Consider the following 21510-nt stretch of genomic DNA (forward strand, 5'->3'; position numbering starts at 1 on the left):
ACTTTGTAGCCTCCATGTGCTCATGTTAGTTTGCCACATACACAAGAAATATGTGCAGTGAAGTGAGCTGTACTCTTAAGGTTGCACGAAAAGAATTGTATGAGAAATAAAGAAATATATACATAAAAATGTGACAAAAAATTTTAAAAACGCAAAATGCACAAAACAAGAGGAAATAAATAAATGAATAAAATACATTACAGTTAAATAGGATGCTGTGCTGATTTTAGAAACAGTAATGTATTAATTATATGGTCACCTCTTAACCACATGATTTAATCTGTATAATGGCAGCAAGAAAAAAAAACCTTTTCTCTTTTTTCCTCACTTTTTGGTTTGCACATCTCATTGGAATTGGAGTGAATTTTGGTAAGGCAGTGAGTGGGCTGAAATGCTTCATGAGCAACTGTAGCTCAGAGGCAGCTGTGATGTGAATTCCAGTGAAGTTAAGATTTGGAGAGAAATAACGTAACACCATGACGTCTGCCCCTGGTGTGTTACTCGGAAAGATTATGGAATCAAAGTTGTCTCAGAGACATTCATTCTTTGAACGTGTTTGAAGGCGCTTTGAAGGTTCATTACAACAGTTTTGAGGGAGATGACCAGCAGATAGAGACTTACATAAAGAGAAACAGGGAGAGAGAGAGAGAGAGAGGGAGAGAGAGAGGGAGGAAGTCATATTCAGGGTGAGTGGAGGAGAGAGAGTGAATGAAAGTTGAAGTTTGGAGAAGAGCCTGGGAGAGGAGTGCATGTACAGTAGTCTGAGGTGAGACTCTTATGTCTCTGTTCTCGCTCAATGAAACATCTGAAGACTCACCTCAAGACTTAAATCAAGTTAGAAAACTTATCTGGACATACAGCACCACCGCTGTGGTTTGGATGTTATTCCAATGGATACTGTAATAGCAACGTCTCTGGCAATATGCTCCCATTTAACCAGTGAGCACATGGAAACTGTACAACAGAAGGAGGTAAGTGACAGATTTAACTTTGTATATTTAATATATGTAATGTGATGCATACACAGGGATTTCAACAGGCTGTGTTGTTTCATATTTTCATTGATTTGTTGTTGCCTAAAGAGCTCAAACTGGTACTGTGCAGAATAAAACTATAGAATAATGTGATTCATTACGACTTAATTGAGGCATGTGTTTTCTGCTCAGCCACTTTATTAACTGTAACAATAAACTGCAGCCGCTCAGGCATCTTTTCATCATTTGTGCAGATCTGGAGGACTTGGTATAATTAAGTATCCCATGAGTTTCCCAGCTAATCAGCTACATGCCGTCATGCACAGTCCTTTAGACAACATATCAACTAAACAAATGATCACACCAGATCCAGATCTGGGAAATTATGAAGCGCTATCTTAGAGGTCACTGAACTTTGAGACATTCGCCTTAGAGAAGTGAAAATATGAGAGAGGAGAACAGAACATTTTTGCTGCTGTGAGGGGTCAAAGGTCGGTCTCCTGTGCAAAGAAAACAGCAGAATAAGGATGAAACAAAAATATACAAAAGGAATGGAAAGTGGAGAGAAGAATGATTCAATCACTGACAGTCTCTAATAACTGTTGAAATGTTGGTTTGTGTGATAAACTGCTTCAGAGAGTTGCTGTCATGTTTTTCCTTGAGTCTGCCCAGCTGGACCCTGAATACTGTACATTACCAGCTGAGTGGAAATGGTGGCACTGCAATACAATGTCAGTCTCACCAAGGATCTCAATCTTATATTGCTCTATACTACTACTGTATAGTAGTATAAAGATTCTCGTACTAAGTGACTGTATTTTCAAAATCTAACTACTCTGTTGCTCCTAAGGGAAAAGGTTTGTCTTTTTTTGTCTTGCAAATTATCATAATTTCTTATCTGTTTTAAGTAAAATGTGTAATAAGTAAGGGATAGGCAGTTTCATTGAAAAAGCCTGGGAGTAACTGTCAACTGGAGCCAAGCCAGACAGGATGTCAATAAAAATGTTAATATCCTATAATGACTGACTCAAGATGCTTCTCTCTGCCCCCTTCTTTCAGGTGTACAGTGATCATGGAGGCCACTGAGAGAATGAAAACAAAACAAGACTGCATCTACTCCACTGTCAACAGGTTTGTATCAGAACAGGTTTATCAGCTACAGATTCTCCCTTTTAGAACAGGGACAAATTCCTCCAGAGCCTGAGAAATAAGTAACAGGGTTTAGGTTGCCCTTTACTCCTCACATCCATTAAGCAAATGTCAGAAAAGGTCTTTCAACCTAGGGCTTCCCATTTCCTCCCGTTTATTTATTAAAACATAACAGTTTGATGAAATGGGCCCCCGTCCAAGTATGTGTTTATTTAGCGAGGCTGATGAGAAGAAGATGCTCGGTCATAGGCTTGTCCTCTGGCATTTACTCTTACTCTGAATTTTCCCACTGTCGCCAGAAAAAGACTGAGTGTCCCCTAACTGGCAGTCATTGACCGTACTGGGAAGTTCAGGAAACTCTAGTGGCAGTCCATTGCTTAGCCATTTGTTAGCACATTATTGCATTTCCTGACTGAATTTAGGTGATCACTGATACAACTGTCGTTTAGAAAGATGTGTTTTACTGAGGAATTCTGTGGTTCTCAGCCTTCTAGTGTCCACAGCTCTATCAGAAATGTGTGCATTTAAGTTATTTTGAAAGAGGATGTGACGTAATACCTTTACTTTTGTAAAAGTAGATGTTTACAATTGACAACGTTGGTTTGGTCAAGTTTGTATTTATACTACTACCACTTACACTGGACTGCTGCTCCACCACCTTTAGGTATTTCAAGTGTTTTTTACGTTTAGCTAAAGATTTCAACTGCATCCATAACTTCTAGTGTTTACTTTATCAGGTTATCCATTTCTTTTAGCTTAAACTGCTTAGCATTTGAGTTAAATAGCTTATCCTTAGCTATTTCAACTGAAAAAAATGAAAAAGTTAAAGTGTTTTTTCTTTGTGTGCTCAGGCTAAAGAAGGGCTATCTTGGTGGGAGTTGTGGTTTCCATACTGCTTCACTGGAAAACAAGGAAGCTGGGCAAAGAAGAGAGGTTGCACCTAAACTTCCCTTCACCCCATTAGACAACCTGTGCAATCAGAGGGAAGAATCGCCCATGATGGCTCACAGGAGACCAAACTTTGACCCTCATGGCAATGAGAGCACTCTCTTAATAGGAAACAAGCTCCCAAAATCCAATGGAGGCAACATTAAGGACAAAATTTCTCTGTGGGAGGGAAAGGAGCCCACCCATTCACCCATTACCTCAGGTTCTTCGGGCCAGTGCACTACTGTAAAAAGGACAGAATCACTGACCAAAAGCAACAATAAAACTACTGATGAGCTGAGTGCAGAGAGTTGCAGGAGAGTAACCCATAAAGAAAAGGAAAATCTCGGGACAGAGACAGTAGGAAAACTGGGGGATTCAAGGCCTTGTTCGCCTGTTGAAACTGGGAAACAGCTGAGAGGGACACTAAAGAGCAGTAAGCCCATTGAAAACAGAAAAGAAGAGGATTGTAAAAGAGTGGTTCACAAAGAAAAGCAAGACCATGAGAAGGAGAATGTAGAAAAGCCTGGAGATTCAAGGCCGTGTTCACCTACGGTGGCCATGCAGCAGCAGGTGGGGATTCTGAGGAAAAGCAATGACAAGAAAGCAGCAGAACAAACCAGCCAGGAGAAGAGAGCAGTATTCACTCTCTTTAAAAAGCTGGAGGCTATGGGGGAGAATCATGGGAAAACGCCTCCAGAGCTTGGAAATTACTTCAGCCCACCGAGTAAGGACAAACAGGTAGAGGTGAAGAGGAAAGAATCTGAAGATATCAGTCAGAGTGATTCAGTACAGTCCTCTGGAGCCAAGGGAGGGAAGCAGCACCAGGAGAACGTCTACACAGAGCCAGCAACGATCCCGATCAACCCGGTCCCCAAACCCAGACGTACCTTCCAGCATCCAGCTGTTGCCCCCATGGGGAAGAGTCAGAGGCAAGGGAGAGGACAGAGGAATCTCCCTCCACTGCCCTCCTACTCCTCAAGACCTTCCTCAAAACTTCCGCCTGGTGTCCACGGGAGACCCAGGGGCGAGAGAGTTCGAGACAGCATCAGCAGGTACAGATGTAATAACCAGAGCTAAACCAATGTTAGACTGTGAAGGTTAGTCAGTTAGTCCACATTGAGTTCTCATACAAATAACGTCATGTCACGCATTATTATAATTTGTACTGCTCTGTTCACGATGACAGGAAATCCTTTGAGTTCGAAGACCTTGCAGAGTCCACAAGCCCGCTGTTGTCTCGTTCGCTATCTCAGGAACATCACTATGAAGACATCCTGGGTCAGACACCTCTATTATCCTTCACTGATATCCTTTTGTTAATCTGTGCCAAGGATAATGTATGAAATCCACCACCAAGCTTTCAGAATCCCCCTGGTCATTTTAATGTACCAAAACAAAAACTGGACAAATGCTAAAAAACATCAATTGAACATTTCATTTCACTTGTCCTGCAGATTCACCCAAGGAGAATCCATATGAGGACATAGAGTTGGAGAGTCAGTGCTCCCAGCAGTCCCTGCCCTCTTCTCCTGGAGCTGATACTGCCAAGGTCCCTGCAATAGAAACTAAACATAACGCTCAACACTTCTGATGTAGGGATTAAAAGATTAAAAAAATAGCTTTCTGTTCACAGGCCTCGAGGCCTGGCTTCTTCAGGCAGAATTCGGGAAGGAGTTTTAAGCTGCTAGACCTGCGGAGAACCAACCAGCAGTCCCACAGTGCCAGCAGTGGGGGCATTTCATCTCCACCCCAGCTCAGCCGTCCCTCCACCCCAACTAGTCCTGAACAGACTTCCTGGCTGCCCGGGGATCCCTATAGCCGCACCTGCCGCAGGATACCAACGGTCTGTGTTTGGATGTTAGGCCCCTGGATGATGAACATAATGTCACATGTTGGAGAGATTGTTTCTTTTTATTCAAACAGAACATTTTTATGATCTCAGATTGAGCACAGATCCCTTTTTTTTTACTGCCAAGACATTGTTTGATAGATCTTTAATCCAATTTATAGATCAAAGTCAGCTTTTCTTTTAGTCCAGTATGGCTGCCAGGTTCCAGTGTAGCTGCCAAGTATTATTAATGGGTGTTTTGTTCTCATCCTTGAGAAAAGACATGATGCTGTCGTATTTCCTCAGATTGAGTCAGAGCTTTTTCATTCAACAGGTTGTGCTGAAAATCAACAGCGTCTTTGAAGCTCGAATCAGAAAGAAACATCTTCGACGGATCTACCATTATGCTGAGACAAGCTCAGGAAGAGGTGATGCTGGTGAACTGTTGGCCTTCTTTATTCTAATGTATTTTCTAATGCCTGTAATATTAATGTGCCCTTATGAAATCTGACTTTTGTTTACAGTAACAGATGAGAACAGTGACTCTGAGAGTGAAGTTGAAGAAAGAGCAAAAGGTAGGCTATATCATCAGAGTTTTTTGACCTGAAGAATGTCCCTTCATTTTTTGGATTTGACTGATTTAATTGCACTGTACCTTACTTCCTCTCTCAGCTCACCGTCAGCGCCTCTCGTCAGTTAAGTCCATACTGAGCCAGCCAAGCCAGGCCCAGGTCCACTACAATGGTACCAGTAACAGAAACAGCTCTCTGGAACAGGAGCGCCACCAGCGCAAACTTTTTGAATACTTCCTGGTCGTGTCGCTGCAGAAATCGAAGACTGGTGCCCACTATCTGCCGGAGGTCACACAGCAGTTCCCCCCTAAGGTCAGTAGCAAAGGAGCCCTTGAATCATGTATGATTTTTGTGGTATTTTTGTGGGCCAGATGTCTGAAAATAGCAATGGACATTTTGCACACACAGGCAGGCAAAAGTTCATCCTTAGTTGAAACTGCAAGCTTCAGTTTGTCCATAAAAACAAAGTTCTTCCCAGTAATTAAAAATAAATATGCTCATTTATAATGATGGATTTGTTATGTTGCAGTTGGAGCGAAGCTTCAAGTTCATGAGGGAGACGGAGGATCAGCTGAGGATCATTCCTCAGTTCTGTTTCCCTGATGCTAAAGACTGGGAGTCCGTAGAGAGCTACCCGAGGTGAGGCTGTGAAATGAACTTCACACTGTTTATGAGATTCCACATAAATTTCAGCCAATTTAATGGTCAAAATAATTTTAAACACTCCCCCCAGAGCCATTTCTCTCCCTTAGCAACTCCATATGATTGGCATTAAAAGGTTCAACTAGAAAACTTGCTGTATAACTCACAATAGACATGGCTGCTGACGTGGGCTGATGATTTAAAGATACAGTGGGAAAGTCCCTTTAAACTGTGCACAAAAATAATAAATGTCAGTCATTACACTTTGAATGTATCCAATTATCTGTGTGTATTTTTCATGTGTACGAGGAAAATATATATTAATCACATGTTTATTTGTGTGTTTGCTGTGGGCCATCCCTCATAGTGAGATGTTCTCCTTTGTTTTGACTGGAGAGGACGGGAGCAGGAGGTTTGGATACTGCCGGCGTTTACTGGTAAATAGAAATGAACAGAATAAATAAGTGTGCTTGCTACTGGACAGGAAGTGGCTAAATACCACGATGACGGCTGAGTAAATAAGCGTGCCAAAATAGTCGACATGCCTGTGGGAAAATGGCCCATCTCAGAGTCTGGGAGGAAGTGTGTGAGACTGGGAAAGTGTGTATGTGTGTATTTGGTATGTGTTTGTGTGTGTTTGTTCGTTGCTATGCATTTCTGTGAGTGTGTTTCAGTGCCCCTGATGCATTTGAAGTTGTGTGTGGCCAGAAATAAACTCATGAGTTAAGAATTATATTTCTTCTGTCATGTGAAAACCTTGAAAATTGAATTTTATATTTTTATTTTCACAATCAAGACAAGTTTTTCTCACTGTACTAAAAGTTAACATTTTGGAGAGACAAGTTTTCACTCAGCAGCAGCAAGAACACTTTCCTCTTTTCTTTTCAGCCCAGTGGAAAAGGCAAACGTCTACCAGAGGTCTATTGTATCGTCAGTCACCTTGGCTGTTTCAACTTGTTCTCCAAGGTAAATCACTCCCATTGGTTTCCTATGATAATATTAGTGGCATAAACATAATTTATAAGGTGTGTATTTGTGTATATGTGTGCACTGAAGGTGTTGGATGAGGTGGAGAGGCGGAGGGCTCTGTCTCCAGCCTTGGTACAACCCTTCATGAGAGCCATCATGGAGGCCCAGTTTCCAGCTCCAGGCAGAACCATCACCATCAAAACTTTCCTCCCTGGCTCAGGCACTGAGGTGAGTGACACAAAATATTCTGCTTGTTGAAATTAAGAACATAAGGTGCGCTAAAAGAAACTATCCGTCAGAGTTTCAAGTTACTACTTGTCACCATTTACCTTCGTATATTTATGTCTTTCATCTGTCCCGTTTCCCAGATGATGGAGCTCTGCCGACCCTCTGACTCCCGCCTGGAGCATGTGGACTTTGAATGTCTCTTCTCCTGTTTGAGCCTGCGGCTGCTGCTCCGGGTGTTCGGCTCTCTGCTGCTTGAGCGAAGGGTCATCTTCACTGCCGACAAACTCAGGTTGAAAAATATGACGTTGCACTGAACATCACTTCTCCTAGTGTTTATGTAATAATGGGAACAGCAGACATTGGGTGAAAGCACTGGGGATGTTTTCATTATGAAGTTATAAGAAGTGTGGGTGGTCCAGACCCACATTTTTAAATAAAGTTAAGGCAGCCCCCAGTTTTATTCAGGGAACATACCAGAGAGATATTTTGAGGCCTGGCTGTTGAGTTGTTGTTGTGCTGGGGTCAGTTTGTTTATTCTGCAGGAGAGAGCCAGTGGGAGTCAGAAAGCATGGTCACAGTAGTAGAGGACAAGAATTCAAAGTTGACTGACGTAAATGAAAGAAGTATGCAGCCTTGCTTTTCTCTATGGGAAATGTTGTTACCTTAGGGAGTAACCAGCAAGTTTTGACTGTATTTTAGATTATACTGCCCTCATGTGGCAAGAATGAGCAAGTCATTCTGCATCTGTGGCTGTGCCTTTTCCTTTGTCCAACTCTGCTTTCCTTCTCTTTTCATGTTTGCCTCTTCCTCTAGCTTCTCTTTACCATCCCACATTCGGGAAAAAACTTTTAAAGTTTGAAGTTAATATCTAAAATTCCTCCTCTCATGACCGTCTTTTCTCCTTGTCATTCTTCTTGTAGTACTCTCTCCCAGTGCTGCCATGCGGTGGTGGCACTACTTTATCCCTTCGTATGGCAGCACACTTACATCCCTGTGCTGCCCTCGGCGATGCTCGACATCGTCTGCACCCCGACCCCGTTCATCGTCGGCCTGCTGTCCAGCTCCCTGCCCCAGCTCAATGAACTGCCCCTGGAGGAGGTCAGAGAGGCACTAATTCTTGAGTTATCTTACTTATTTACAACTACTAGTAGACTTTTCACATCAGTACACCAGTGAAAAAATGTGCGTTACAATAATTTAGGCTTTGTTTGTGCAGGTTCTGGTTGTGGATCTAGGAAACAGTCGATTTCTCAGACAGGTAGGTCATTCATTGAAGCATGTTTGTCTGTTTGATCTCTGTGGATGTGGAAGGAATTATTGCATTTCTTTTTACATTTCTACATCAAACCTTGTAGTTGGATGACGAGGACTCCATCCTACCCCCCAAGCTTCAATCAGCCCTGGAGAATGTTCTAGAGAGGAGAAGAGAGCTTGCTAATGAGAGAGGGGGAGACACACCCAGTGGTGAGTCCTAACAAGGAATTAGACCACAACAATCTATGAAAATTTGTACTTACCACTCTTTAATTTCTTGCATCTTGCAGCTGTATTTTTGAATATATGCTACCACTTCCTCTTTTCAGACTCTGGACATCTCAGCACCGTTGTGTCCGAGGCCTTTGTCCGTTTCTTCGTGGAGCTGGTAGGCCACTACCCTCTCTTCATCATCGGCGAACGGGAAGACGGCTACTCCTCCTCGTCCTCCTCCCCGGTCCCCTGCTCCTTCCAGTGGGAGGGTTTCCGTAAAGCGATCCCATCTAAGACCGTGCGGCGCTTCCTGGAGGTCTTCATGGAGACCCAGATGTTTGGTTGGTTCATCCAGGAGAGGGAACTCCACAGGCAGGCACTGAGAGGTACAGAGGCACAGCAGCAAGCTCAGGTTCAGATGCTGGGAGTTGATCCAGTGGTTCATGATTCTTTCTCTTTTCTCAGGACTGTTTGAAGTGAGGGTGCAGGAGTACCTAGACTCAATCCATGAGAACGAACATCGAAGGGTTAACAGGTTTCTCAAAGGTTTGGGTAAGGATGTCCCTGAGCTATTCTCAGCCAGAATTTATTTTGTTCATGTGAAACGAGCTCTGTACACATGATCCACTGATCTGCTGGAAGCTCATTCTTGTTTTTTCTCCATTATTCCAGGAAACAAAATGAAATTTCTCTCCAAGAAATAATGCAGCTATAATTGCAAAAAAGCACAGAAGCACCGAAACAAGAAAAGACTTCAAGGACTGCAGAAATCTGACAAAAGAAATTCTCATTTGAGTGCTTTTACAGAGACACTTATCGAAGCCATCCTCATCTGTGTCAATGAGTGACACTTAGGGTTTTGTTCTAGAACTCAAGTGTGGCTGTTGTGAATCACAAATTGTTCCAACCAAAGGAAAATGCTGCTGTATTTCACATAAAGGAAGGAGCTGGGAACAGAAATATTCCTGAGGTTTGTGGTTGGTTCTTTTTTTATATGATACTCTTCAGACAACAGCATTCATAAATCACAGCTAGCACAGTGTACAACGTTAAAATCATGTTGGTGTTAAGATTATTGCTGTAGGCTACATATGGCTGATAGTTAATTAAAGGGAAAACCTGAATAAATTAGTGAAGAAAACATATTGAATCCAGATGCTTCTATACAGGGCACAAGATGCCACTGAATGGTGGCATTGTGAATCATGTCACCGTTTGTATGCACTGTATATGTACACGTATAAACTGACTTGAATGTTCATGGTTGTGGTATTTTCTACAGCCACCAGGGGGCAGTAGTATATTTTCTCTGATTATATGAGCTTGATAGTGACAGTGACAAATCAATGACACCAACCTGTTCTCCTGCTCTTTAATGTTTCTGTTTTCTTTTACTCATAACAGTGACAACATCACAAATCCTTTGACTCTGACAAGTGAATAAATATTCTTTGTTTGCTGTTTTGAAGTGCTGAGTTATTGTCTTGATGTTATCATGATTGATCTCCTCAGGTCTCATGTAATCATTGCACTGGATGTTAGTTTGATGTCATTTAGTAAACTTCCCCTCCGTCCTCCAGTTTGCAGGTTATGAATGATAAGATTATTTTATGGTAAATACATAATGTATCCAATAACACAGCGTTACATTATGAGTTTCTTTTACACAGTGGAAAATCCTGAGGGACAAATCAAAGCCAAGAGAACTGTGTTGACTCAGCATTTGTGTGCCAGTTTTACAGAGTGAGTAATCCACATACCACCAATTTGCTAACCATTCACTGCTGTGTTTGTGTGTTTGAAGTTATTTGGCCATTTTACTACAAAGAGCCTCTGGTCAGAGTTGGTGGCAGGTTTTCTATTTTAGTCTCTGAGTCATGGAAACAAAGCACATCTTTAGTCCACAAAGAGGAAAGCACATCTATGTCAGCGTGAAAACATAACACAGGTGCAGAGCAGAGCATAGTAGTGTATTGTCTGAGGAAAAGTGAGCTCAGTTCATGCCTGCTGTGCAAGTCTGAGGGCCCCGGGGGCATCGCAAGGCACCTAACCTGTCAACTTGTTAGTTGCAAGTTCACACACATCTGCTGACACAGATGTTGACGTATATACACAGATGGACAGAGTACGAAACATAAAAACAAGATAAATCTAGTATATGGCTGAACTGTGTATGGGTGTGTAAAATTGTGGTCAGTTTGTCACAGGGATAATATTTGATGGTGTAACTTCATCAGATGTTGAGAGGCTTTTAAAGGGCTGCCCCTGCTGTTGTGGTCCAGCTAAAAACAGATAGAGAGTGTACACACCAATTTCTCTAACCCAGTGATTCCTAGCCAAAGATAATTTTACCCCTAAGGGCACTTCTGAAGTTGCTAAGGGGTTGCTAATGCAAAAAAAATAAAATAAAAAAGTAACACAGAGCAGTAGGCTACATGCTGCAACTAAGAATATGCAAAAACTTGTTAACAAGCAAGCAGAGAATTTTCATTGGCTAGCTAAATGTAATGAATGAGTTCAAATAATAACCTTTATCAGTTATTGTTGGCTAAAATGTATGGAGAGATTGATTTTAACCAAAAAGTAAATAACCACAGTATAACTGGATAAATGATTCTCGTGTGTAAAGATTTGAAACAGATGTTAGCCAAACGTACAAGCTAACACTAAAGGATAAACAGCTGAAATTGCTAAAAGTATTGGCGAATGGTTTTGATGGATATGGTTTAAATTTTAAACCAAACGTATCAGCTCAATGGTTCTGGTGGATAAATGGTTAACATAGCCCATGATAGCTTAAAGTAATGGATATTTTCAAAACTAAGCTGAAAGTACTGGATAGCTAAAGCTAGTGCTAGTTGATGTAGAAAGCTAAATGTGATAAATGTCCAGCTTCTGCCACTGTATGTGGTAACAGTATGAATGTCCAATGACAGCCAAGTTGTATGAAAGAAAATGATTGTAGCAACATCCACAAAAAACCCCAAAAAAGATTCAAATGAACATGATGTGTGGTGTTGATGAAGTGGTAGCTGAGCTCATCTGACATGGCTGTGAGGGTACACCAGTCAAAAAAAACCCCACTGCTCTAAAGCACACATGTTCAGTGAAGCTGTCACAGGGTAACAAATGTGAAAACCATACCACAGCTTCCTATTTGGCTCCCAAGGTGGGAAAGTTGCAGTGCTGCAGGACAGGAGGCATCTCATGAAGATGAATGTATGCGGTGAGAGAAGAGCACTGACGGCTGGCGAAATGTTTGCTCAACTCAAGTCAGGTTCTTGGAGCCCGAGTGTGTTTGTGTATGTGTGCAGATGGGTGAACACCAAACCCAAATTGTCACATACTGTTTCCTGCTAAACACCTGGCTGCAGCTCAGGACAACTGGCCCGTTAGTGCGGAGGTAATTATGGTTTCCATTAATTCCAGTAATCAGGGGTTGACCCCCAGAGCCTTACATCCTGCACTGGTGTATTTCCACAGCAGGCCTCTTTGTGGAATATCTCTCACCACTGCAAACACAAATGTCATGCATTTTCAGTCAGGGAGAGACAGCGCTCTTATCTGCCACTTAGAAACAACAATAGCCTTGTTGAAACTCTTCCTGCAGAGTGCCTTTCAGAGCTTCCTATTACCTGACTGGATTCCACCTTTAAGAGATGCTTGACAATGTTACCACATTTTGCTGATAATTGAAAATAACTACCTGCAAGTAAGAACCTGCGGTGCATTGTACACATGCAGTTATGCCTGTTATTCTCAGCAGAAATAAAACCATAGAAACATCATGGCCCATTAAAACCTACCACCAATTCAATTATAAAATCTCTCCAGAGATTTAGTGACCTCATTTCAAGGTTTGCAAACTTGCATTTGAAAACTCCCCAGCGGTTGCCTCTGCTAATTACATGATTTATGGTGTAATTTATGGAGGCAGGGAGGTGCAGCAACTAAGCAGCACTTGCCATCAATCAAAATGAAAAGTGTAATGTCGTTTTCCATCATTTTGTTTCATACTTTTTTATACCTTCTCTCCCACAACCCTCAATCAAAATGGCTGTTTTGATGAGGCTGTAAAGTGATTTGAATTTGCTGAAAAGCTCGGGGTCATGGTAACTCCCAGTTGCCATATGTAATTTTGTACAAATTATGCTAGTGTGCCTCAGGTATTTCTGTCATCATAACACAAATATGGTACCAACAGGTTCCCATGGAGTCCTCTTGAGCCTGGTTGGAACCTGAGAACCCTAGGGGCCATGACTGAGTCCACTTCTCCTCTAAACACCACATCACACTGATTTTAATTTGCCTAACGCTGCCTCTGTGGGAGCAGAAGTGTGGGAATGACAAATGAAAAAAAAGTCGGGAAGTTAAAAAAAGGGGGGAAACGGAGAAGAAGGGTGCAGAAAAGAGCGGGAGTTTGATGTCTGAGAAAAAAATGCATGCACACATACGCACACACACTGAAGGGTTCCCGAACATGCACCCGTCAGCTTGTTTTTCGGAGCTGCAGGTGCAGCGTCCAGCTGCAGCCCTGCCATGCATGCCAGGGATCTGAATCATTTCCCCCTCTTTTCAGAGGAGGAGCCATCAAAGCATATGGAGAACATAACAGCGAGGCAGGAGGAGGTGGGGAGAGGAGAACGGTGGAGAGAGGGAATTGGGTGGGGGGGGTGAATTTGACAGGAGGAGAGGTGAAGTGGTAGGAAGTGGAGAGGAGAGGGGAAAAAAAGGATTAGAAGGGGAGGGTTTCCATTTCCCCTGCTGCTAAACCGTGTTACAGCAAACCCTGGGAGCGGGAGGGGGGGGTTGAGGAGGAGGAAAAGACGGAGGGAGGTAGAGCAGAGGAGGGTGCTGGACGTGCAGAGTGAAGGTAGTTTTTGAGGAGAGCAAAACCATTGTGGGCTCTGAGCTTGGCCCTTTTTTCATGGCCTCTGTTTCTCTCCCTTTAATCTTAAATTTTGTAAGAAAGAAGAAGGGCGAGAGAGGCTCAGAAATAGCCAGAAAGAGAGAGAGAGTGTGGATGTGAGGGGGTGGGGGGCAGAGAAGCTCAGGGCCACACACATAGCTTTCCAGGCCTGAGGGTGCGTCAGTCAGGCCTGTCTGCATGTGGTCTGCTGTATGTGTCCAAGTTTATCCACACCACTATTACACCACCATTAGTCATGGCATCTGATGACAAGGGTTAAAATCCTTCTCTCTTTCCCTCCGTCTTTTGTCTCCTGTTCACTCGTTCAGCTCAGAGGACCTTTTAAAGGGTCATACCCCCAATTTTTTACATTTTCCTATCTCACCTTACATCGTCTGACTTTGTGTCTACACTGAGCGCGGAGAGGGAGTCTGTCTGGAGCCTGAAGGAGTGGACTCGGCCACACACACTCAGACCAGACATACACACTCTCGCGCGCACAGACCGGTCGCAGGGGATTCTTTGTCAGAGTAGTTACAGGGTGGTCCGGTCTGCAAGTGTTTGTACGTAGTCTCATCTCTCTTCATGTGGTTTGTATGTGTGGACTAACTTTGTGTGTGTCCTGAAACTCTAATATGTCCTATGATAAGTCTTCACAATGCTGTAAGAAAGCAGATTTATTTAGGATTTAGGCAGAAAATTTGTAGCTCTAGAGGGTTGAAGAGACAAAGGCTGCAGAAATCATTCCACCTTGTGCATCATATTTACTATTTTATGGTCATCCATCCAATAATTGTTGAGAAATTTCTCTCAGAACAACAAATTTGAACCATGTGGTGTTGCCATTGGAAAAGTGATTTTCTGGGGACCATGAACGTCTGCACAGAATTTCATGACAACTCATCCAGTAGCTGTTGAGATGAGCCTGGATCAAAGTGATAGAACAAAAGCCAGATAATGCAACTGTCAGCTAGCATGACTAAAAAGACACACATGAATCTTAGTGTGTCTGAATACATGCATCTCTTTTTCTGCACTCTCCTCTCAGCGTCCCGCCTTCTCGCCAACATTAACAATGTGACTGCCAGCCAGTCCACAACAATCATAATATCTTTTCCTGTGAAGTCTACCATCTGCTGAAAGGATAATCTAGATGAAATGTGATCCGCTCGTACCTGCCATGGCGCTCACTCCGGCACACTTGTAGTTTTACAGTGGGCCAGCATGACATAAAACAGCTTGACTGACAATTACTGCTCGCTATAAAAAGGGGAGAATATATAGTAACACGTGGTTTTCACATTAACGTCGGGCTTATGTTTGAGTATGTGTGTGTTTTATGTATGTATGCATAAGGAATCAGGAATCGTTTTGCCACTTGTTGTAATAAGTTGATGATGATTTCATATTCTGGGCTGATGTCAGCTGTAGTAATTGAGGACTTTTTTTTGAAAAAACAGGACTAATGTGCAGGCATGCAGAGCATAGCTGGGCGTGTTGAGAGAGAGGTGCTATTTGCAGAGAGAGAAAATTGCCTGACAACTGTACGCGCTGCCTGTGAGTAATGTTGCCATGAGGAAGTACGCCCATACAAATAGGCTCTGTCTTTAAGCTGTCACTCAGCCATTCATCATCCTGTGTATTTATTCCCGGGGATTAGAAATGCTTATCTCCTGGTGGCCGTGTTTATTTTCCCCCAGAGCTGTCACAAGAGTGCTTTTAGCTGCTGCCTCCGTGTGCTTCCACTCAGGTGTAGGATTTGTTATTATGCTGCTTTAAAATCTGTCTCCACCTCAGATTCTAGATGATGATGACCTTGAAAAATACCACCATTCAACAGTATTTGACTCACATTTTGGGAGGGTAATAGTACATTTTGTCCAAATAACCTTGAAACTTTCCACAGGTTTCTTGTAAGTCCAGCCAAGATACTATCAAGTCTCTGAAGATATGCAGTATATTGCAGTGCTCCAAAAGTTGTATCTTTACTGTAATACTTTGGCTCCTGCTGCTCTCCACTTAAGATGACAGTAATAGAAAACATGTTGGGATGAAATAAATATGTTTCTGCTTTATTTTGGTCCTCTTCATTTTCCACTTCAGCCAGTCTTCACAGTGCTCCTGTAAGTTTTTAACTGGCACACGTCTGGAAAGTTCTGGGGAAAAAGTAGAGAAGGTTTTCACTACCCCAGCGTGATGTGATTTGATTCAGACTGATGCTTTAAACACTGAAACTCCATTATTGTAAAAATAAATAAATACTGAAAATATATGCAACATATATTCAGTTTAAATGATCTGACAAGCTCAGAAAATAGAGGGAAGAACAGTAAAAGTTTGGCATGAAGAGACTCCAAGCACATGAGAAATATATTGGAGTGTACAGTAATAAAGAGGAGTGTGTCAGAGCACAGAAATATCATGAAGAGATCAGATCCAGATCGGTCTTTTGTTAAGGTGTAACGCAAAGGTTTGGAGCACGTGGATTGATCCACATCTTATAATCTTATAAAATAATAACTCCATATTAGATTTCTGAAGGAGGAAAACACAGTTGCACTGGTTGAAAATTTTAACTCTCTTCAACCTCTGACCACACCCAGCTGTGATGTAGCTGCAGTGCCACGCATCATCGCAGCTGCACAGATTGTGGGAAAAGCAATTTGTTACCACCACGAGCAGGGTTTTATTTTTTAATAGTACAACAGCACAGACTTTACAGTTTGACATTACTATGTCTTCATCAGATTCAAAATGGACGAAGACAGAAGACATATACATGTATATTCAACCTAGAACAGATGTACCTTTGTCACTGAGTAATAAATAAAAGTGGATTTCAAATCTTTTGGACAGTGAATCCAAGACAGGCTCAAGGTTCCTAGAAAACTACAGCTGGAACAAAACATTACGCTCTGAGCTCCAGCTACTTTTACTGCGCCAGACCTTAAAGGCGCTTATGGAAGTTTTTGCTGTTGCTAACATAGTCAATGTTAGCATTAAGAGACGCACTTTTAAGAGACAATGGGAAATAAAAAGTGCAGCCCTTTTGTTTTTTATTTATTTATTTATTTGTAGTTTCTAAATGCCACATGATTCACTTGCCCATTTTTAGCGTAGAACAGACACTGCCATTCCCGGCCGACGACAGACATCATGGCAGACATACTGCGCTGTATGTACAGTTCACATGAGGTAGCTGGACCTCATTTTGATAAATGTGGGAAAAGGGGAAGTGGCTGGGCTGTGTGTTATCTGTGTACCGTCCAAGCCACTGACTACGCCGTGTCCTAGGAGTGACAAGCACAGTTGTGTGTGTGGTAGCTGGCAAACGCCTCAGGCCTGTCTCGCTATACAACGGAGGGAGTCTGGGAGACAGTGCAGAGGTTTCAGCTAATTCTCCCCAGGATGTTCCACTGCTCCACGAGTTGATATGTACAAAACTGTCCAGAGAGAGAAAAAATGTTGTGAAGGAAAGTAAAGTGTGATTGCACTCAGCTCATGAGCTCGTTTTTGGCTGAAGAGCAAACCAAAGACATTTAATGAAATCTTCTAAATGACATATGGGTCAATTTGGCTGCAATAACCCTTGAACATTTGAACATTTGGTTCCAAAATGAGATATCCATTATTGGAAAAAGGTGAAACTTCGTCTTGCCAAACAGCACACAGTGAAACAGTGAAGAAACCTCCATTGACAAAACACTTTTACATGTTGGATACTCTTTATTTTAGAAACAGTGATTAATGACATTCACAGAAAGTCTTTTTCCTCTCTAATATTGCATCTTGGAAGTGAGCTTTTCATTTTCTGCTGCTGCAAAAGCAACATTCCCCTCTCCAGCCAAACCTTTCCAACTTTGGACTTTAAAATGAACAAGCTGATTGATTGACTTATGGACACTGGCCAGGGTGTCCTCATGTGAACTGTCTGAATCAGAAAGGCCTCCACTGTGGTGGGAGATAAAGTCAGCTCTCTCCAAAAACCGCAGCAGGTGGCCTGTGTTTGGGTTGTACACTAGCTTAGTATCAAGTTACCTCCTTATACACATGTTATCAATTAGTATAGATCCTCAGTGTGGTGGAGCCGATTGCTCATCGCTCTCTGCCGTCTCTCTTCCAAACCCAAAGATATGAAGAGAGAAACAGTAGTAAACAACAGAACCTGGCCCATCCTGCAAAAATGCAGTTTACACTTCAGCAGCTTTTATAATCAATTACGTGTTGAGGTTTCAAATAAACCTGGGAGAGGGTGGTCTAGTGGTTGAAGCTCACTAGTTGCATCAAAAATCTTTTAGCAGCTGTGACAGGCATTATAAATGTCAAGTATTGATGCACTGATGGTGCCTGGGCAAAAAAAAGACAACTTAAAGAGCTGTGCATATTAATGTAAAAGCACAGGTGTGGTACAGTCGGGCCTGTGGATGAATTCCTGAGAAATAAAGCAGGCGTCTGTAGACGATGGAATCTGACTGGACCCATCGGAGAGGAAAAAGCTGTGATTCCGAAAATCGTCCGTCACTTAGTCCCATTCAGAAATATGTCTGGGACCAGTCCTATGTGAAACACTTGTACAAACACAGACTTTGTCCTTTTATACATCTTGGCTGTCGGTCTCTTAGAGAGCTGCCTCCAGGGAAGGGTCTCCTTCCAGTCAGTTTCCACTCAGAAGAAACCATAACACATCCTGACCTGGCTACAGAGACCATGACCATTTCAGACAGTGTGTACGCAAGAGAGACAGATACACAGACAGAAGAAATTAGTGTGAACTGAGGTAAAATATGTAACTGTTTGAGGGGGCGGAAATGATTTGATTAAAATGCCAAAACAACTCAAACACAGGTGGTAGCAAAAAGGCATTAATTACCATCTTTAATTCTGTCTTTGAACCTAATTAAATAGTTAATTAAATAGCAAATGTTGTTTCAGGTCACAAACCCAAACCCTCCTTGTGTTCCTGTGTGTGGCATTACACTAAAGGAGCTCCTGGTCTACTTTGATGTAACCACAACTGAAGAATACTCTGCTAACTGCTCTTCCAGGTAAGAAACAATTGTAGTTTTTCCAGTTTTCATGCCCTTCCAGTTACTGTTCATCAAGGTAAACTGCTGTCCCACATCTTCCAGTCACTGTTCTTCCAGGAATAAAAGTTGCGGAATAGTCCCTTACTTTTCTAAGATTTCTTGATCTTGTCAAACAAGTGAACCACAGGAAACCCTGTAGTGCAAGAGAACAGAGTTGATTTTGCCTGACATATTGGATCATCAAACTTAAGCCCCAGATAACCATCTGACTCCAGTAAGCAGCAATCGTTGGACACGTCCTCGTCCACATAAGCCTCAACAAGCCTCAACAGAATGATCAACTTGGACTGCAGAGTTCAACACAACTCAGGTATTTTCTTCACTGCTAAAGTTGTGTCAACTCTAATTAGTCACCGAGTTACGACTTTCTCAGCTTGTGATTGCTTTTGCAGTCATGGAAATCAGAGTAATCTGCCATATCAGCAATCCTGCAAATCACTGTTTGTGTTTGTACTTTGTGCAACACCACACAATACTTTACTCTCTGTGATTTCAGCAATCTGCAGGTCAGTGTGCTAAGATACTTTCTCTAGCATTACCATTGCTAACAACACTGTAGTTATAGTGGAACGAGAGGTGACTGTGACTCTTGACTCTCAAGAGGTGTCTGATTTGTCAGAGCTGTTCTCAGTCCTGTTGGTGTCTGCTGCTTTCAACCATGTTTCTCAGCACTGTGCTCTCGTGTGTGCCGCAGAAGAAGTATGAAGTGAATGCATGGGAAAAGTTGCATTTTAATGAAAAGAAAATAACGGGGGAAAACAAACCAAAAAAAATCATAATGAAAAAATATATTCTTTATTTGTAATAATAACCACAATAATAGAATTTATAAATATTGCTGTATAGCCTGGGGGCAATTCACATAGCACTGCTGGTAGTGTATGTGTAACAGTTAATGATAAATGAAGCAATTTAACACTGTGGCCCTTAATTTTTTGGAACCAATTTGCTGATAAATATGAACTGCATTGGCCAAAGCTAATACAGGCGTAAATAACAGACATACAAATTGTGTTTTATTGCCATTAAATCCAGATGTTTGGCTATGGGAGCATTCGGGGTAACAGGTAGGGCCTGTAGCCCCGTCAGGAACTCTCTAAATCCCCCAGCTCTCTGCACTGGTCCCGATACAGCTCATTAAACTGTGATTATACTGCTCCCAAGGGTTTGGGCACCGGACCAGCTCATTATAAAGGCAACAGAAAACAGAGCTCACAGAGTGAATCGTAATAATGCAGTGTGCCTCCAATCAGTATCATCTGCGAGGGTAGTTTGTCTCAAAACAAAGAGCTTCACATTGAATTTTCAGAAACACATTAGCCTAAGTCGGGTGTAAAGAAACATTAAACAGGAAGCCAGAGCTTTACCTTAGAAAGGAAACTTGTGCTAGAATGTGCCATAGGGTGCTACAGGCGATTACCATCAGAATTAGTGGCTGGCTGACCCCATGTGCCCTCCCGAACACTCTATTTCCAAGCTAATGGCGTACTCCACCGTTAACCTATCACAGGCAGTTACAAGATCTGGTAGGACTTGAAGCACATGTGAGGGAGTCTGGTCAAATTAATCTGACCCAATCAAGAACAGATTTTAAAGGCAGGTGTTTGAGAGGAAATGCCTGGGAGGTCTAGTCCTCACTTCTCGGTGAGTCCTTTAATCAGGGTGCTTATGGCTTCTTGGCAAAAATGACATGCCAACATGTTCAAGTTTGTTAAGGTAATTCCATAAAAAGGTGAACGAGTGTTAACCTTTACTGGTCAATGTTCTGCTTTAGTTAAAACATCTAATCAGTGTTAATTTTATCCTTGAATTTAGGTTTTTTGCAATAACTAACTAATATGAAGCCAAAGCCAACAACTGATTAGCTTAACGTGGCATAGCAACTGGAAGCGAGGGCAGCTAACCTGGTTCTGTCCATAGGTTTATGTTACAACCAAAGTCCATGGGTAAATTTACGAGTGCCTCAATTATACTAGTTTCTTCGAGTTAGTGCAACCATTAGAAATTACCAAGCACAGCCAAATCATGTGTCCGACAAGCCCAACTTCATCTCAAGTTTATGTAGGTTTCAGTTCCCAAATTGCGTCCAAGGGATTGGTGGAGTTGGACTGGGAGCCGCCAATCAGGAAGCAGGAGGCAGGAAATGAGGTGAGGAGAGGTCACGTCTTCCCAGCTGAAGCCAATCATACATCAGGGACTGCACATCCCAATTAGCATACAGAAAACAATAAAAAAGGGTTACACACAGAAGAAGTTGGCAGCAGCAGTATCAGTCCTCTTGTCTCATTCTCAGAGAGGCAGCTAAACGCATTGCTGAAAATGTGGAACAGCTCCTTCAAAGGGAAACGAAATGCCAAAAATGAACACTCAAAAATGACAAAAAAGGCAGTTGTTCTGTTAGAGACTGAAAGGCAAATATATGAGATGCAGAAAAAGCATGGTTACCCAGGCGCCATTTCAGTAGTTACACTGAAACCACTTCACTGCCATAATCATCATCATTTCAACAATCTCTGTCTCTGTGTCTGTACTTCTGTTCACCTACTTGTGGTTGGTATTTCAAGCAGGCAAAGATTAGAAGTGGTGTCAAGTATCCTGCTCTATGTCTGGCAATGTAACCTCCCTCCCGTGTTTTGACAGTCATTAATGAGTGCAGATAATGCAGCGACTGAGAGTGTTAAAGCCTCTAATGGAGAGCACATCCAAATGTATGCCAAAACAAGCATTCTTTGTGAAGAGAGGGCAGGATGTTACT

At 42.3% G+C, this 21510-nt stretch overlaps 1 protein-coding gene across 1 annotated transcript; it reads left to right on the forward strand.

Annotated features, from left to right (window-relative positions):
* Nucleotides 1-543: 543 nt before the first annotated feature.
* LOC108890607 (DENN domain-containing protein 2A) lies at nucleotides 544-10227 on the forward strand. Its single transcript, XM_018687532.2, has 20 exons — nucleotides 544-971; nucleotides 2034-2105; nucleotides 2975-4105; nucleotides 4240-4331; nucleotides 4508-4602; nucleotides 4687-4896; nucleotides 5216-5309; nucleotides 5406-5456; nucleotides 5554-5765; nucleotides 5983-6092; nucleotides 6463-6532; nucleotides 6984-7061; nucleotides 7152-7292; nucleotides 7433-7581; nucleotides 8213-8390; nucleotides 8509-8550; nucleotides 8648-8756; nucleotides 8876-9145; nucleotides 9225-9311; nucleotides 9432-10227. The coding sequence occupies exons 2-20, from the start codon at nucleotides 2047-2049 to the stop codon at nucleotides 9461-9463; spliced, it is 3210 nt and encodes a 1069-aa protein (XP_018543048.1). The 5' UTR covers nucleotides 544-971; nucleotides 2034-2046; the 3' UTR covers nucleotides 9464-10227.
* The last annotated feature ends 11283 nt before the right edge of the window (nucleotides 10228-21510 follow it).

This window comes from Lates calcarifer, linkage group LG18 (assembly GCF_001640805.2).
Source record: "Lates calcarifer isolate ASB-BC8 linkage group LG18, TLL_Latcal_v3, whole genome shotgun sequence".
NCBI classification, from domain to species: domain Eukaryota; kingdom Metazoa; phylum Chordata; class Actinopteri; family Centropomidae; genus Lates; species Lates calcarifer.

Excerpts from the sequence above, each read along its gene's own strand:
- LOC108890607 (XM_018687532.2), top strand. The coding sequence starts at position 2,047 with ATGGAGGCCACTGAGAGAATGAAAACAAAACAAGACTGCATCTACTCC. Across the intron at positions 7,293-7,432 it reads TCCCTGGCTCAGGCACTGAG|ATGATGGAGCTCTGCCGACC; the intron begins GTGAGTGACACA and ends CCCGTTTCCCAG. Across the intron at positions 8,551-8,647 it reads ACAGTCGATTTCTCAGACAG|TTGGATGACGAGGACTCCAT; the intron begins GTAGGTCATTCA and ends CAAACCTTGTAG.